Source organism: Chiloscyllium plagiosum, unplaced genomic scaffold (genome assembly GCF_037043375.1).
Source record: "Chiloscyllium plagiosum isolate Xiang-an unplaced genomic scaffold, Cpla_swu_hap1 HiC_scaffold_10, whole genome shotgun sequence".
NCBI classification, from domain to species: domain Eukaryota; kingdom Metazoa; phylum Chordata; class Chondrichthyes; order Orectolobiformes; family Hemiscylliidae; genus Chiloscyllium; species Chiloscyllium plagiosum.
Window position 1 is genome coordinate 41735763 of NW_028270148.1, and position 19696 is coordinate 41755458.

General features: G+C 39.0%; 1 protein-coding gene across 5 annotated transcripts in view; it reads right to left on the reverse strand.

The window, feature by feature from the left end:
- eml4 (EMAP like 4) overlaps positions 1-19696 on the reverse strand; it is a 301178-nt gene that overhangs the window by 140098 nt on the left and 141384 nt on the right. For all 5 annotated transcript variants that reach the window (XM_043695706.2, XM_043695701.2, XM_043695705.2 and 2 more), the window contains one exon: positions 16547-16729. In XM_043695706.2, the coding sequence (XP_043551641.1) occupies positions 16547-16729 (183 nt within the window). The remainder of the gene's footprint in view (positions 1-16546; positions 16730-19696) is intronic.

Below are 19696 nucleotides of genomic sequence, written 5' to 3' on the forward strand. Positions count from 1 at the left end.
GGAGAGGAGAGGGAAGGGGAGGGGAGGGGAGGTGGGGGGAGAGAGAGAAAGGGGAGGAGACAAGTGAAAAGGAAAGGGGGATAAGTTAAATAATGAGAGAAGGACAAAACTAAAAAGACAATGCAGGGCAAATCAGAAAGGTCTGCTAAATTTTGCAAAAGTTGGGGATAAATCAAAACAATGAGTTATTGCTGGCCAATATGTGCATATTATCAGAAGTCTTGCAACATTTTTTCTAGGTGCTTTTTTTTGCCTGGATTTGGGGAAAATTCAAGTTTTAACAACAGTGCTAGATGACTTACTGGTTGAGATATACAAAAGCAGTTCAAAATTAATAAAGGCATAGGTTAGTGCTGCAAATTGTGTTTTCCTGGAAATTGCTTAAGGTTCTGTTTTCCTAGGAACAATTAAGTGGAATATTAATTCTTAGCTGATGACAGGGGTATCTATATTAGAAGAGATTAGAGTCAGTTTAGGCCTCAGCATTGAGGAACTGGTAGGTTCTGAAAACTAGCAACCACAATACAAAATGGATTAGGCTTTTCATTTCGTCTACTCATTTAAAGATGCTTAAACAAGTACATTACTCCATTGGTGCTGGAAATAGAATAGAACCTATTTCAGCAAATAAATTATTTTAATAGCTTGACAAGGAATTAGAAAAGCCAATTCATACAGTCCTTAACTTGCCTGAAGATCAGCTTTGGTCACATAGTCATTGGAGAGATAGAAATTAATGGAAATTCTGCAAATTAGCTTTGAAAATTGAAAGCGAAATGTTTTTGGGAGAGTGAACCTGATCAGGGAGAACAGCCTAGGGTGAGAAAATAAAACAAATGTTGTAAGGCTTTGATGAAGGATAGAAGGCTATAATGGGGTCAAGAAACTAATTGCAAGTAGACACCATAAAAGCCAGGTATTTCAATCCATTGTTTAAACAAAGTCTTAGAAAGCATTTCATGGGGCCACAAGTGTCATACCCAGTCATCTAGTTCAGATTAAACTCATCATTTTGGATGTAGAAGATCTTGATTAAAAAAATACAATTGGTATAAACTCCTTCAAAATTCTAGTTTTTCTTTACACTGACTTTGTTTATGATTTTCAACAGCTTATGATTGCTCATTTTCAGCAAAACCTGATCATCCCCAGAATAAAAGTAAGAGAGAGACCTGAAAGCCCCAGTGTAATAAGTAGTGGGGTCAAATAGTTTTTTTAAACAAAATTCATTTTTGAGTTAAATTCTAACTTTACTTGCCAAACTATAAATCGTAATGAATAACGTACTAGGCATCTGGGTTAGAAATTTCAACAAGTCTGGGTGAAAAATGGTCTCAAGACATAACATTTTACTATTACCTTTGGAGTCTAGTACAGAGGCCAGGAATCTTATGTATCTGGCGACCATAATATTCACTTATTTCTCAGTGCTGAAGGGCTATACGTTAACATTATAATGCAGCAAAATGACTGGTTTAACAAAAGGTATTGATATTGGTATTGCAAACGAAAATGTCCAGACTGCACATTAAAAAAAAGGGCAAATGTTGTAAACAAAAACTGTCGATTTAAAAATTTTTTTTAAAAAAGTTAACAGCATCACATTGGTAGGCATGAATTTACATTGGGAACTCGCAGTAGGTACATTAGATTATTGTGCCAAAATGAATAAATAGCAATGTGTCAAAATACCTTGTGATTAGTACATGGTTTAATTTGGCAGGAAAGCAACAGAGATGTCCTATCGTGTCGGATGGCCATTTTAAGAAAGATAACCATGGGAAGGTTAACATAGTAACTGAAACGAACACATAGTATCTACATTTTTTGCCTTAAGTATTTCCTTCTTAAAAAGAATGATCATTGGGAAAATTGCCAATGAGAAAACTATACAGGATTGAAAATAAAATTAGGGAAAGGAACTAAACAGTAGAAAGGGTGACATTTCAAACTGAGAAGAGCAGAAAGAACGAACATTTTTGCATGCTCAAGCAGGCGAGGTTATAAATCCTTGTGAAAGATGCAAATAGCGAAAAGGTAATGGTGAGCTTGAACAAATTTTAGATGACACATTGATAAGAGATTTAGCTATAGTTTTGAGTGCAACAATAAGTAAAGCAGCTATAGTCACATTCGACCCATTCGACTGCTTTCTCATTAGAGAGAGACAACTGCTGGCGGGTTAACTGTTGGGTCACCACACCTCAGGCAAGGGGTGAAGTTGAGAAGCAGAGTCCTTCATGGTAATCTCAGCTGGTGCAGGAACTGAAACTATGCTGTTGGCATCTCTTTGTATGGCAAACCAGCCATCCATCCAAGTGAGTTAACCTATTCCCTGTACTAGAATACAAGGAGGATAGAAAAGCAATTGAAAATATACAATATATTTTAAAATGCTGTGATGAAAGATGCTCAATATATATTTTGCATTTCTGGATTTGATTTTTAAAATAATGGAAGACGAATGTGATTCAGTTTTGTGCGGGCTTTTCTTTGGAGCAAATCAAAACATCATTAGGAAGAGTGACACAAGCTAATCAATGCCAAAAAAGAACACGCGCGATTGCAGTCAAGTAAGTGCCTGGCAGAGGCCCTGCAGTTTTAACTGAGGAGTTTACAACAGACAAGAAAATCAGTTTAGCTTTGACTTTGGAACAGAAGATTCAAGGTATTCATTCAGGAGAATATAGGAATTCAGTTCAGAGGGGACAATTTCTTCTAGAATAAGAATCAGGTTTTTAATCCAGGGGAACCAGTTACCTTTGGCTGAAGTGTTTCAGTTTCTGGGTTTTCTAAGTTGGGAGAACACGGTGAAAAGATTTAGGTCACCAGGATCGTGAAAGCTTTATGGTAGCAGATTTGGAAAGAAATTGTGAAACAGTCACAGTCCCTGTAGTCCAAGGAAAAGCAACTGGAAGGGCATGGTTAGGGTGAATAGCTAAGGTCTTTTTCCTTGGAGGGGGGGGGGGGGATTACAAAGTCTCAGCGTGTTTTGAGAAGATTTGTAGCTCCGGTTGAGGTTTTGGATGTAGGTTTGCTCACTAAGCTGGAAGGTTCATATCCAGACGTTTCGTTACTTTATTAGGTAACATCTTCAGTGGGCCTCAGGTGAAGCAATGGTGAAAACTCCTGCTTTCTATTTATGTGTTTGGATTTCTTTGAGTTGGTGAGGTCATTCCCTGTGGTGATGTTATTTCCTGTGGTGAAGTCACTTCCTGTTCCTTTTCTCAGGGGGTGGTAGATGGGGTCTAACTCGATGGGATTGTTGATAGAGTTCCAGTTGGAATGCCATGCTTCTAGGAATTCTTGTGCGTGTCTGTTTGCCTTGTCCTAAAATGGATGTGTTGTCCCAGTCGAAGCGGTGTCCTTCCTCATCTGTATGTGAGGATACTAGTGAGAGAAGGTCATGTCTTTTTGTGACTAGTTGGTGTTCATGTATCCTGGTGGCTAGTTTTCTGCCTGTTTGTCCAATGTGTGTGTCCAAACAAAGACACACACGAGAATTCCTAGAAGCATGGCATTCCTACTGGGACTCTATCAACAAACACACGAGTTAGACCCCATCTACCACCTCCTGAGAAAAGGAACAGGAAGTGACTTCACCACAGGAAATGACTTCACCACGGGAAATAACATCCAAAGAAATCCAAATATATAAATAGAAAGAAGGAATTTTCAGCATGAGGCCCACTGATGATGTTACCTAGTAGGGTAGCAAACATCTGGAAATGAACCTTGACAGCTCAGCAAGCAAACCTACATCCAATTACAACGTCTGGATAGGTAAATGAATAGAAAGGGTTTACAGTAATATGGACCAAGTACTGGCAAATGGAACTAGGTCAGATTGGGATGTCTTGTCAGCACAGACAAGTTGGACTTATGGGTCTGTTTCCGTGCTGTATGACTGTAAAAAAACTTAAGAATTGAGATAGAAGTGAAAGTGGTCAGGGATTGGATATCTGTAAAACCCGAATGTTGGGAACAGATTGAAACTCTGTGCTGCTGCTTTCGTTAAGGTCTTTGTAATTGCTCGAACTATAGCTCTGCGTTTAAAAATATTTTCTGTTGTTAAGGAACGAATGCAGCCTTGTGTAAAAATGCTTCAGTGACTAAGCACCAGGAAAAAAATTAACATAATTTATCAAGCTGGGTTTCTTTCTGGGATCATATTTATCCAGGAATATCATCTCAGATCATAATATTAACAAGAATAAGGGGTTTCTGTTATGAAGGAGGTCTGGGTAAATCAGGACACCTTCGTAAAACTGAGAAGCTTAAAGAGTAATCTAACAAATGTTCATGGTTATGAAAGATCATGGTCAGGTAAATACTTAACTACTTGCAAACAAAAGCAATTAATTCTGTGGATGTAAGGTTAAGCTCACAAAGAAGGGAGGTTAGAAAATTATATTTGCACAAATAAAAGTGGGAATAATGTTGAATCTCCAAAACAAATTTAATAGAAATGGTTTTAAAAAATAATTAAACTCTTGCCTGGAAACAGGGTATATTAAATGGGAGAAGAAACACGAAGTTTGGAATTAGAGAAGTTGGTTCATGGGAAGATAAACATTGAAACAAACCTAATTGGCCTTGTGGCCATTGCCTTTACTCCAACTTTCAATAATTTGCTACTTAGAGTCATAGAGATGTACAGCACGGAAACAGACCCTTCGGTCCAACCCGTCTATGCCGACCAGATATCCCAACCCAATCTAGTCCCACCTGCCAGCACCCAGCCCATATCCCTCCAAACCCTTCCTATTCATATACCCATCCAAATGCCTCTTAAATGTTGCAACTGTACAGCCTCCACCACATCCTCTAGCAGCTCATTCCATACACGCACCACCCTCTGCGTGAAAACGTTGCCTCTTAGGTCTCTTTTATATCTTTCCCCTTTCACCCTAAACCTATGCCCTCTAGTTCTGGACTCCCCGGCCCCAGGGAAAAGACGTTGTCTATTTTTCCTATCCATGCCCCTCATGATTTTGTAAACCTCCATCAGGTTACCCCTCAGCCTCCGACGCTCCAAGGAAAACAGCCCCAGCCTGTTCAGCCTCGCTCCGTAGCTCATATCCTCCAACCCTGACAACATCCTTGTAAATCTTTTCTGAACCCTTTCAGGTTTCACATCTTTCAGATAGGAAGGAGACCAGAATTGCACGCAATATTCCAACAGTGGCCTAACCAATGTCCTGTACAGCCGCAACATGACCTCCCAACTCCTGTACTCGATACTCTAAGTACCAAACGCCGCCTTCACTATCCTATCTACCTGCGACTCCACTTTCAAGGAGCTATAAACCTGCACTCCAAGGTCTCTTTGTTCAGCAACACTCCCTAGGACCTTACCATTAAGTGTATAAGTCCTGCTAAAATTTGCTTTCCCAAAATGCAGCACCTCGCATTTATCAGAATTAAACTTCATCTGCCACTTCTCGGCCCATTGGCCCATCTGGTCCAGATCCTGTTGTAGTCTGAGGTAACCCTCTTCATTGTCCACTATACCTCCAATTTTGGTGTCATCTGCAAACTTACTAACTGTACCTCTTCTGCTCGCATCCAAATCATTTACATAAATGACAAAAGGTAAAGGGCCCAGCACCAATCCTTGTGGCACTCCACTGGTCACAGGCCTCCAGTCTGAAAAACAACCCTCCATCACCACCCTCTGTCTTCTAACTTTGAGCCAGTTCTGTATCCAAATGGCTAGTTCTCCCTATATTCCGTGAGATCTATCCATGCTAATCAGTCTCCCATGGGGAACCTTGTCAAACACCTTACTGAAGTCCATATAGATCACATCTACTGCTCTGCCCTCATCAATCTTCTTTGTTATTTCAACAAAAAAACTCAATCAAGTTTGTGAGACATGATTTCCCATGCACAAAGCCATGCTGACTATCCTGAATCAGTCCTCGCTTTCCAAATACATGTACATCTTGTCCCTCAGGATTCTCTCCAACAACTTGCCCACCACCGAGGTCAGGCTCACCAGTTTATTGTTCCCTGACTTCTTTTTACCGCCCTTCTTAAACAGTGGCACCACGTTTGCCAACCTCCAGTCTTCCAGCACCTCACCTGTGACTATCGATGATACAAATATCTCAGCAAGAGGCCCAGCAATCACTTCTCTAGCTTCCCACAGAGTTCTCGGGTACACCTGATCAGTTCCTGGGGATTTATCCACCTTTAACCATTTCAAGATATCCAGCGCTTCCTCCTCTGTAATCTGGACATTTTGCAAGATGTCACCATCTATTTCCCTACAGTCTATATCTTCCATATCCTTTTTCAGTGTAAATACTGATGCAAAATATTCATTTAGTATCTCCATTTTCTGTGGCTCCACACAGAGGCCACCTAGCTGATCTTTGAGGGGCCCTATTCTCTCCCTAGTTACCCTTTTGTCCTTAATATATTTGTAAAAACCCTTTGGATTCTCCTTAATTCTATTTGCCAAAGCTATCTCATGTCCCCGTTTTGCCCTCCTGATTTCCCTCTTAAGTATACTCCTACTTCCTTTATACTCTTCTAAGGATTCACTCGATCTATCCTGTCTATACCTGACATATGCTTCCTTCTTTTTCTTAACCAAACCCTCAATTTCTTTAGTCATCCAGCATTCCCTATACCTACCAGCCTTCCCTTTCACCCTGACAGGAATATACTTTCTCTGGATCCTTATCTCATTTCTGAAGGCTTCCCAGTTTCCAGCCGTCCCTTTACCTGCGAACATCTGCCTCCAATCAGCTTTTGAAAGTTCTTGCCTATTACTGTCAAAATTGGCCTTTCTCCAATTTAGAACTTTAACTTTTAGATCTGGTCTATCCTTTTCCATCACTATTTTAAAACGAATAGAATTATGGTCGCTGGCCCCAAAGTGCTCCCCCCCACTGACACCTCAGTTACCTCAGTCACCTGCCCTGCCTTGCGCAGAGTTAAGTTGATGCTGAATTATTTTTCAAGTGATCCAACTTAGATTTTTTAAAAATGCATTCCTTCCCCCAATACAAAACATTTTAGAAAACTATTTTCGTTCTTTCCAGTATTGTTTCAGTTTTAGGGTAAGTTCGTTAAGTAAGTGCACTTACTTCCTTTATGTATGCATATTTGATCAGAATTGGCTCATGCCCCATACAAAACTATTTTCAACTACATGGGCGGAAATCCTTTAATAATAATAATCCCATCAAATGTTGGAGTGAACAAGATACAAGAAACCTCAAGTAATTTTTAAAAAAATAGACATTATCACCTCATTCATGATAGATTTAAAAGACTTTCATAAATAACTGTATTTAAAATTACTATATGAACACAGCATATGTGTACCTTAATGGGATTATGGTTGTGCATTTCCCATGTCCTGTCATGGCATGCATGATATAGTTCTGAAAGTTGCTTGGCCTTGCACAGCTTTGACAGAACATTGCTTTTAATTCGGATTATAAAAAATGCTTTTCATTAGCAAGTTTCATAATATATAAAGAGAATGCTCAGAAAAAAAAAAACAAGTGCATAGGGTGCAAACAATGAGAAGATTATACTGGTTTTTACATTATCCAATTGTTAAATTCCCTAGTTTGAGGAGAAAGTTCCAAAGGGGGAAATATTAACCTAGATCATCAAAATGTTGTGTGTCACACTGAGCAATTTCTGTAAAAGATTTCAACAGCAGAACTTGACAGAGTCAGTACCAAAGATCCAGGAGCATCAAAGAAATAAAATTATTGAGACTTTCTGAATGAAACATGGTGGCACTTGAATTTTTGCTTCAATTATCCATCCCATTTGTATTTTCCTGAATATCCCTGGTTAGATTATGACAGGTGGTGATGGGGTGGGGAGAGTGAAAGAGAGGGGAGGGGGGGAGGAGACAGAATGAAAATTAGATCTTTTTAATTCAGTGACTCAGTTCTGAAACTGATTGAACTATTCCAGGGAAATTCATGAATTGCACAAGGGAATAATTGTGCAATAATTGGATCTATGTTAAGGAACTGGTCAAGCTTAGACTTCATGATGTTTAGAATCTAACATGAATGCCATTCCTAAACACTGACTGGCATGATACCCGAGACATGGGAATTGCATTCTGATATTTTTTTCAGCAAAGATCCTGTAATCCAATCTTGCAATAACTGACTAAACCCGACAGCCTAGAGACAAATATGTGCTACAAATTTGATACAACTATTAAAAAAAAATCAATTGTAGAAACTGTAAATTCATGTAGGAGCTTTGTTTACATGAAAGAAGAGCCAACTTCTGAAATCTGATGAGCCAGGACTGATAGAATGGTTTCTGACACCGTGACTGGCTCGTATGTAATGAGGAGTATGTCAGGTTCCAAGCGATCGATACTAACAGGGGACTCGCTAGTCAGGGGCACAGACAGATGTTTCTGCAGCCAGAGAGATATCAGGATGGTATGCTGCCTCCCTGCTGCCAGGGTCAAGGTTGTGTGGGAGCGGGTGCAAAATATTCTGAAAGGGGAGTGGCCAGCTGGAGGTCTTCAGCACATTGGTACCAACAACATAGGCAGGGAAAAGGATGAGGTTCTGCAGGGAGAATGTAGGAAACTGGGCAGGAGGTCAAAAAGTAGGCCCTCGAGGGTAGAAATATCTGGACTATTACAGACCCCGCTGGCTAGTGAGAGTAGGAAAAGGAGGATAGAGCAGATGAATGCATGGCTGAGGGACTGGTGTAAAGGACAAGGACTTTCCGTGCTGTACATCTCTATGAGTCTGACACATTTTTGGACCACAGGGATTCCTTCAGAAATGACCTGTATAAGAGCAACAGGTTCCACCCAAATTGGAAGAGGACCAATATCCTTGTGGCGAAATTTGCTAGTGCTGCTTGGGATGAGGCAGCGAGGGAAATGTTGGAAGACACCAAAGTAATCATGAGAAAAGAGAAAAGCCTGACAATGGTAGAAGTACATAAGTAGGTAAGGGGAGGAAGTCTAACAGTCAAGACAGACAAGACAGATTGGCAGATAATGAGATAAGACCGATAAATTCAACTACACTTACTTCAATGCAAGAAGCAGGTAAGGCAGATGAATTTCAGGCATGGTTGGGAACATGGGACGGGATAACACAGCTATTACAGAAACCTGGCTTAGGGATGGACAAGACTTGCAGCTTAATGTACCATGATATGGATACTACAGGAAGGATAGAAAAGGGGACAAAGAGGAGGGCGAGTGGTGTTTCTGATTGGAGATAACATTACACTTCTACTTAGGGAGAATATTCCTAGGAGATCATCCAGTGAAGTTATATGGGTGGAACTTAAAGAAAGAAATGATCACCTTATTGAGATTGTAATATAGGCCACTGCAATAGTCAGCAGGAAATTGAGAAGCAAGTATGTAAAGAGATCTCGGATATCCGTAAGAAAAATATGGTTGTAAATGTCGGGATTTTAACTTTCCAAATATAAACTGGGATTGTCATAGTGTAAAGGGTTTGGATGGGAAGAGATTTGTTATTGTGTACGAGAAAACTTTCTTATTCAATATGTGGATGCACCTACTAGAGAACGAACAATACTTGATCTTCTCTTAGGAAGAAAGACAGGACAAGTGACTGAGGTGTCACTGGGGGAGCACATTGGGTCCAGTGATCATAAAATAGTTATGGAAATAGACAGACTTGATCGAAAATTAAAGTTCTAAATTGGAGTACTGCCAATTTTGACAGCATTAGACAGGAGCTTTCAAAAATTGAATGGGGGAGGCTATTCGCACATAAAAGGGATGGTTGGGAAGTCTTTAAAAATGACATGATGAGAATTCAGAGACAGTATGCTCCTGTTAGTTTCATGGATAAACCGGTATGGAATGCTGGATAACAAGAGAAATTGAGGCTCTGATCAATACAAAGGAAGCGGCATAAACAGCTGGGTTTGAAGCAATCCTTGAAGGAGTATAAAGGGCAGTAAGAATCTACTGAAGAGGGAAGTCAGCAGACCAAAAAGAGTAACTAGGGAGAAAATAGGGCCCCTTAAAGTATAGTATGGCCATCCAATTATGGATCCCCAGGAGATTGGCGAGATAGTACACAAATATTTTGTCAATATTTACTATGGAGGACTTGAAAGCTAAGGAACTTGGGGAAATAAATATTGATGTCTTTGAAAGAGTTCATAATACTGAAGTAGTGGTGCTGGAAGTATTAAAATACATAAAAAGTGGATAAATCCCCAGGACTTGATCAGATGCTTCCCAAAACATGTGGATAGCTAGGAAAGAGATTGCTGGGCCCCTTGCTGAGATTATTTACATCATCGACAGCCACTGGTGAGGTGCCAGAAGACTGGGAGTTGACAAATGTAGTGCTGTTATTTAAGAAAGGCTGTAATGAAAAGCCAGGGAACTATAGCCTTACATCAATAGCAAAGTTGTTAGACAGTATTTTGAGGGACAGAATCTACATGCATTTGAAAAGGCAAGGAGTGAGTGGGGTGGTCAGCATGGCTGTGCATGGGAAATCATGTCTCATTAACTTGGAGTTTTTTTTTTGAAGAGGTGACAAAGACGACTGGTAAAGGCAGAGATGTAGACATTGCCTACATAGACTTCAGCAAAATGCTCGACAAGGTGCCGCATAGTAGACTAGTTAATAAGGTTAGATCATACAGGGAGCTAGCAAATTGGATACAAAATTGGGTTGAAGGTAGGCAATAGAGAGAGTTTTAGTGAAGGCTGCTTTTTGGACTGGAGGCCTGCAACCAGTTGTGTCCACAAGAAACAGTGCTGGGTACATTGCTTTTTGTCATGATATAAATAATTTTGATGTGAACATAAGAGGTATGGTCAGTAAGTTTGCAGATGACACCAGAATAGGTGGTATAGTGGACAAATAAGATGTCAGAGTACAACGGCACCTTGATCAGATGGGCCAGTGGGCCAAGGAGTGGCAGATGGAATTTAATTTAGATAAATGTAGGAGTGTTGCATGATGGGGAGGCAAATCAGGGCAGGACTTATACAGTTAATGGTAGGGAGCTGGGGAGTGTTGCCAGAGAGACTTTGGGATGCAGGTGCATAGTTCCTTGAAAGTTGAGTCACAGGTAGATAGGGTGATGCCGCCGCCTTTTGGCATGCTTGCATTCATTGGTCAGAACATTGAGTTGGAATGTCATGTCACAGCTTGACATGTGCATTAAAAACACTAGCCATAGTTTTAACTCTGGACAAGTGTCCCGTGGACAAGAGCAAGAATTGCATACACTCCTTTGGGAGGCATCAGCTAGTGGCATGGCACAATTGGTCTCGGAACAATTGCAAATATTGACACATTCTCGGGGGTTAGCTGATGTAAACACTTGGCCAGATGTCAACAGGTATCAAAAAAACACATCTAATGGACTCGAGGACTACAGTTTCAAAAACAGTGGAGACTAATAACGAAAAGGGCAACAACAAAAGTAAAATGATAATTAAACCACATTGAATTTAATGAGAAAGTCAGATTACAGTAAGTAACTACACAGTATACTGACAGCTTGCCCACTGGATTGAAAACATAACCAAATCAGCAGTTTTTTTAAAAAAAGAAAAACTTTCATTCACTAGGTGCAGGCATCCAAACTGCAAACTGAAAACACTGGAAAATTAGCAATATCTGAGGTGAAATATGAATATCTTGCCACTTTAGTAGAAGTGGCTCTAGCCCAAATTTATTTTATGAAAATAAACCTGCTGTCTTGCAAATCTGACATTGATTTAAGACTTGAAGTCATCAAAATTCGCTGACTGTTCAACTGGAAGCTGAATCACCTGACACTTTTGTGCAAGCAGCTTTCAGCCTCCAAATATACGCAAAGTATCACTCTGCCTCAAGAAATTAAGGTGAAAAGTGCACTTCATTTTGTGAATGATCACCCTGCCCTGATTTACATAAAAGACAATCCCATCCATTTCTGAAAACTCCCAGCTCCAGCTCAGATTGTCCCTGGATCATTTAAGAGTCCTTCACCAGACCTGCAGTAACAAATTAGAACTACAGCAATACAATTTGCACATTTCATTCAAGAGTAAAGCACTCACATATAACTAGCATAGAGTAACGAGAGAACTTCCTACTGGACTATCAGAAACAAAAACAAATTGCCGGAAAAACTCAGCAGGTCTGGCAGCATCTGAGAAGAGAAATTAGTTTATGTTTCAGGTCCAGAGAACCTTCTTCAGAACTGCCTGAAGAACTGAAGGAAGGTGACTGGACCTGAAAGTTTAAACCCATTTTCCTCCACAGGTGCTACTAGACCTGCTGAGTTTTTCCAGCAATTTGGTTTTATTTCTGATTTCCAGCATCTGCAGTTATGGAGTTATAGAATTATAGAGATGTACAGCACGGAAACAGGCCCTTCAGTCCAACTCGTCCGAGCCAACCAGATATCCCAACCCAATCTTGGCCCACCTGCCAGCATTCGGCCCATATCCCTCCAAACTCTTCCTATTCATATACCCATCCAGCTGCCTTTTAAATGTTGCAATTGTACCAGCCTCCACCACTTCCTCTGGCAGCTCATTCCATACACGTACCACCATCTGTGAAAAAGTTGTTGCTTAGGTCTCTTTTATATCTTTCCCCTCTCACTCTAAATCTATGCCCTCTAGTTCTGGACTCCCCCACCCCACGGAAAATACTTTGTCTACTTACCCTATCCATGCCCCTCATGATTTTATAAACCTCTATAAAGGTCACCTTGCAGCCTCCGATGCTCCAGGGAAAACAACCCCAGCCTATTCAACCTCTCCCTATAGCTCACATCCTCCAACCCTGGCAATATCCTTGTGAATCTTTGCTTTTGTTTCTTTTTCTATTGGACTGTGATGGTCAGCACTGCAAGCACCAAGAGTGCACGCACCACAGATGTAGTGCCAGCATTAAAAATGGTACAGGCCAAACAGGACAGAAAAGCAAAACACACTTTTGACAAAGCTGTCTACAATCTGCTCCCAGCGCTTTTGGTAATGCAATTTATCTCCCAGAAAGCTTCCTCTGGCCACTTGCAGATGCTGATCCAGAGAGATTCCTGGCCATTCCAGGCGAGTTGGGATTACAAACAAGGTTTGAAGTGCTCAGCCAATCACCTTAATCACAGCAACTAGAGGCCTAGGAGATTCTAATATCTCAACTAGACCTGCAAAGTCTTGATGGTCTCCAGGCAAAACAGCTGGCAGACAGCAGGAAGTCATTGCAAAGACCTGAATGAATAGTTGTCATAACAAAAAAAGTAGTTGAGAGTTTTTTTTTTTTTAAAAAGTGTCCTTACATTTGGGACCTCTTCTTGTCTGACTTCTTAAAATTTCTTGCAAGAAAGTCACAACGGGTCAAGTTAAACAAGCAGTTAGATCCCAGTATTATCTTTGGACATTATCTGTTTATTTAGCGATTGACCACAAAGGTTCTCAATTGTAGTCCTTTTTGCTTGTTTTAGTGAAGAGGCTAAGATTGGACTCAGCAAAAAGAAAGGAGGAGTTCAATCTCTAAGTCTTAAAGGTGGCTTCAATTGCCTGTATGAGTAGTTTCCAGTGGTGTAATCCAGCAGTAAATAGTCTTTAGAATGTAATAGTAATGTACCTGAGTGTGGTGATGGATTCATAATATTGCACAATACTTTAAAAATAATGGAGTATATTCTAAACGACACATGATAGTCTCTGACACAGCCATAAGTAATTAAATTTAATTGTAATTAGAAGTAACAAAACATTTTCTCCCCTTCCCTCTCAAAGATAAACATAAGAGAAGCTTTTCATTTTGAGCAACATATTGATCTTTTCAATATTACTAAAGTGATTTCGAACAGCAAAAATACCTGAGATGTTGCTAAACCTGATTTTTGTACATTGTCCTTAGGAACACAGGAAACAATTCATGACACTCGAAATTTGGCAAGATTGAAGACAAAGCAGCCCATTTAAGTGGTGCTATATCCTCAAACATTCAGAGTCTCGATCACCAACGTTCAATCATGGATCATAGAACCCTAAAGTGTGGAAACAGACCATTTGGCCTATCAACTCTGCCCCATCCTCCAAAGAGCACCACCCAAAACCCCCAAATCCCAACCCTGCCCCCATAATCTGACATTTCCCATAGCCAATCCACCTAACTGGCACATCTTTGAACTGTGGGAGGAAACCCACGCAGAGATGGAGAACGTGTAAACTCCACATAGACAGTCACCCAAGGTTGAAATTGAACCCGGATCCCTAGCACTGTGAGGCAACAGTGCTAACCACAGCCTACCACCTACAAAATGAACACCAGCAAGTCGCCAAGGCATCTTAGACAGCACATTCCAAATCCACGATAATTCTATCATTTAGAAGGACAAAGACATCAAATATAGGGTGTTACCGACCTCTCCATTCTGATTTGGAAATATATTGCCATTGCTTCACAGCAACTAGGTCAAAAACCAGGAAAGCCCACACCCCTCGAATCAATACATTTTTAAAAACATTGCTATTCCTTACAGAAGAAAAACCTCAAGTCTGATTCACACTCTGCGCTGAATTCCTTGGTTGTAGTCTTGGGTTGCACAGTACACCCTCTAAGATGAGCAAGAGATGCTAGCCACGCCTGCAAAGTCCAAGATTTCCTGAATATATTTAAGTTCCTATTCATTATACTGCAGTTTCTATCTCAAGGAAAAACTTGAGTGTCCAGAGTTAAATGGCCTTTTGCCCACTGTTGGTGTTTAGTGATTCATTTATGGGTATTGCAACAGCAAATACTTGAAAATTAAACTAAGTCTTCAAAGTAAGTTCTACAAAAAAGCTAATTTTCTACCTACAATGGCTATTCTCTAAGCAGAATAAATAAATTCTTCCTTGCCGAACAATGCTTGTGCTAGTCCGAAATCATGTTTCTTTTCCCCCTCTTTTTCCACAATCTCCACATTTGCTTCTTACATTTTCTCCTCATATTTTCTGGCTCAAACAATTCCAGATACGAAGCCCATGCAGTAAATTAAATCAACATTGAAGGCAGAGGTTTCAACCAAATTAATGTACATCAACTATCATTCAGTATGTTCGAACAGGAGTGCTTCAAATTTTAATTAGCCTTTTGGTAGACAAAGAAAAACAGCATAGAGGTTATGTTACTGGATTAGTAACCCACAGATTATACTATGTGGAGACATTAAACAAACTAGAATTTTGGTTCCTAGAACTTAGATGGGGAGGGCGATTTTATTCAGGTTTAAGGCATTAAGGTGAACAGATAGCTCCTCCCTTTTTCCATTCATGAAAGGGTTGAGGGCTCAGAGGAATATTTCAAAAATTAGAGCATTAACAGACATCTTTTCACATTAAATGGTGGTAGAAATTTGGACCTCCATCGAGCAAATAGTAATTAATTCTACATCAAAGATTAATGTGAATCTAAAATTATTTCTGTTGATCAAAGATATTCAGGGGTATGTCTCACATCAGCCATGATCTCGTTGAATAACACAACAGGCTCTACTCTTGCTCATACCTATGGACTCATGACACAGAGACATGAGTCTAATTTTCACTACCTGTACTTTGCAATTTAAATTCAACTAATTAAATCAATCTTGAACAAACTAGTATTAATAATAATGAAACAATTCAACTATCCCAAAAATCTACGCAGTTCACTGTTATCCTTATCTGATTTAGTCTGTGCATATCTGTATGTCTGCAGTAATATTGTGGACTCCTGTCCTTTGAAATTACGTAGCACTAGTTATTGATGTAAAAGTCACAACACACTATAATCCAAATGAACAATAGGTGTTCAAGAAGGTTATGCTCCATCAACCTCAAGAGCAATTATGGATATCTAAGCAGACTTACAAGTATACATCCCAAGAATGAACAAAAAAAAATAGAAATTATTATTACAATCACAAAGAAGAATTCCACATAAGCACTGATATCTCACTTAGGAGTTACAAGTTTCCAAAAAGAAAATCCAATCAATATAACTGAAACAAAGTAGGCCAGTTTGAGTATAAATTTTTTTGATCCTTACTGATCTGCACAATTCTAGTATTTTCTGTTTCTATTTTATAGTGCTTCTATCCCCTTGTTCTTCAGAACAAGGTCAGCAAATTTAAAGAATATGTAAATACTGCAGTCACTTCAGAAGAGCTTAAACTGAAATTTTTACAGTGGAAAAAACCTAGCGTTTTCACACTTTAATCCGAGAGAAACCTTTGATTAAAGACTGAACTAGGAAATTGTTTGAGGATTCAAACATCGGTGTCAAATTAATAACAATTTGTTGATAGAGTCTTCAAGTCACAAATATATGCAACCAAATTTATGCTGCAAACATCTTAAAGAACCCAAGACATCATACGAAGAAAAACTAATGTGCAGTGCTTTAAAAGAGTTTCAAGTTAACTTGTTTCTGACATTGCTAAGTTAATATATAATCAAAATTTTTGTTGGATATTCTTTAACCACAACTACAGCATGTCAAGTAAACAAATCAATAAATATTTTTGCATGGGTATTTACTACAATATATCTCACCTTTCCCAGGTGCCGTTTTCCTCATGGAGGCAGTCTGATCTTCAGATAGGGCTAAGCGTCTGAGTACATCAGCCAAGGCTGCTTTCAGCACTGTGATCTCATCCTCCTGCTGTTGGACCCTCAATTCAAGGGATGAAAGGCGGTCTTGGACATCTGATGTGCTTGCACCAGATATGCTATCATCTAAACAGAAAGAAAAACAAAACTGAGCTAAAGGTATGATGAAAATTTACAGAAGTGAGCTGCAAAGAGTTATTTGGTATTGCTTTCAGAATTAATTTGCAAACTGCTCTCATTTCAAATCAAAAATAGCTGTCAACCATTCTCTGGTTCATTTCTTCACCATACAGAGGCAACTTGCTTGGTTAAGAATTTAAAACAAAGCTCAGCAGTTCAATGTTAGACTCTTAACTAGTGCATATTCTACGGCGATGGTTAACCAATCATCACTGATAGAAGCAATCAGCTGTCTCCTCACATACAGTTATTTGCCTTTTATGTTAGCATTTCTTGAAAAGTGACCTGATGAATGCAGGACAAAAACCTTCAAGAATTATTTTTCCCAATAATACAAAATGTAAGGCACAAAAGGATTTCAAAAATTAATATCTATTTTACACTGAGAAGTTAATAAGCTAGGTTTAACATTAGAGAAGAGGCTACAAAATGAGCCAATTGAAGTTTTGAAATGTTTGTAACTGAAGACAGACAATCTGGAAGAGGTCAAGAACTGGGAGATTCTGATCCAGGACACTGGCAGGCCATCGCGCACATTGGGTGGAGAAGCAGCAGGGATATTCTCTACAGGAGGCCTGGCCAAATCTAATGTCCTTCATACAAACAATTAGTGATTGCTCAGCTTTTTATGCAATTGAGTTTCCCAATAATCAAAGTCCCACCAGCCAAAGGTCAGCAGGTTTGTGTCACCAGTCCCAGCAGAGTAGTGGCATTGAAAACATTCACTCAAGACCTAGAATCAATGTGGGATTGCACATTAAAGGTGGGTGAGCATGAAGTGAGGGTCGCAGTGAGTTCATTATTTGCTCCCTTTTGACAACCAATTTAATGAAAAAAAAAGTTTGACTACAACTGTTCAAAGCTTATCAAAGTCAGGGCTTGCCATGATGAGATTCAAACCAATTTCACCAGAATATTAGCCTAGTATTCTAGATGAAAATGTGTTGCTGGAAAAGCGCAGGTCAGGCAGCATCCAAGGAACAGGAGAATCGACGTTTCGGGATTAAGCCCTGCTTCAGGAATTCTAGTATTCTAGATAACTAGTTCAGTGATATCACACCATTGCCTTCTTATACTTAAGAACTTTCCAATGATGATTTGTCAGTCTGTTCCTTATTTGGACTTCCTTACAGTTTACCTAATTGAAACATACTTTTTTTCCCAGTCTAGTATGCATCAACTCTTTGGATAATTTGCTTTGAAAAATGGACATCCCATTAAATTGTTCACTACCTCGAGGTACCTCATCCATGATGTTCAACAGATTACATCCTAGTCTCCGAGCAATTGTGGGATGAACACAAACTATTCCTGAAAATTTATTTGTAGGGTTCTGTTAGTCTATCCAGAACTTCTATTTAATTTGCATGTAAGTAATTAATCTGGTTAGCTAACTCTAGGAAGCGCTCATTTTTCATGCATTCCTTGCTGTATACTTCAGAAATAAATATTGTGTGTATGTATTATTTTGCATTTGTCTCAATTAAGCCCATTTTCATATTTATGTTTCTAAATTCCTGCTTGATACAGACACTTTGGGATATTGTCTGTATCAAAATGTTCAATATAATATACAGATTGTTTTGTTACAATGCACGTTTTGTCAGCATGAATTGGCTATAACGTGATTGATGAATTGTGGATGTTGTTTGGATAACGTGAACTTTCTAATGAACGTATATAGCGATTTTCTATTAGCAATCTTATACAGAGCAATTTTCTATCGTCGAGGTTACACAAGAACACAACCGTCGCCTAATAGCAGAACGACCTGTATTAACATAGAGGGAATATTTCAGAATATGGTACTGTACATATGGTTTTCAATAGATCTTAAAAAGCAAAAGAAGGAAAAGCAGGTTCCAGTTAAGGATATTTACTGCACTGAATTAAATTCCTACATTCCTCCTCCGAGCAGCTAAGTTAAAACACTTGAACCCAGACTGGCAGTTCTATAAAGAAAATTTCCACAAAAAGCAAAACAGTGGCATGCCAATTTCGAACTGGAGTAAAATTAGCCAACTATCCACTAAAATGCATTTTAAAGCAAAATGGTTCTATGAAAATACTAGACTTAAAACAAGATGAAGAGCTACAAGTGCTAAAATAATTTATTTTCGAAAAAAAGATTTTACTGCAGCAAAACTGATAGTAATTTCATATTTATTATAAATAGCTTTTATAAAAATAGGTTCCAGTTCCAAATACCTTAAATTCTATTTAGCCTGCAGAGGTTCAGAATGTTAAAATATAGACATTTCAGAAATTTAATTTCCAAATCCTGGACAATTTAGTTTCAAGTATTAAGGCAAAGGGCCAATATATGAATGTCATCCAACATTCCAAAAGGCTAAAATGTGTACTATATAGCATTCTAAGCTTTTTCTTGCTTCACAAACAGCTACTTCAAGACAAACCAATGACATATCTCAATCACCTTTTGAAGACATACGGGGTATGACCAGAAGCTTATTTAAATAAAGCACGCTGTGTCTGCATAGTAAACACATTCTTCGCAAAGTTTTACTTTGTGAAGATTAAGAAGAGCCCTCTGTGCTTTATATTTATTCCCATGAAACAATTTGTATTTTAAAACATTTCTAAATACAAAATTCCAAACCCTTCTAGCCTTCCATGATTTAAGATATTAAGAAATCTGCAAGTTTGCAACTCTTTCTATTCCCCAGCCACACATACACCCCAAGCATCAATTTCCTTACCTTCAGGATGTTTTTAGGCTTAAAGCTTTGGAAGACTCTCCCCATCTCTCTCTTACTACTTTATTCAACCTACACTATATTCAAGTTCTTCATCATTCATCCTAATATTGCCTTTGAATTAAGATTTTTTATCCTCATTATGCACAGAAAGCACGTTCTTACTTGTATCCAGCCAATCGCAAACCTTTCTTTC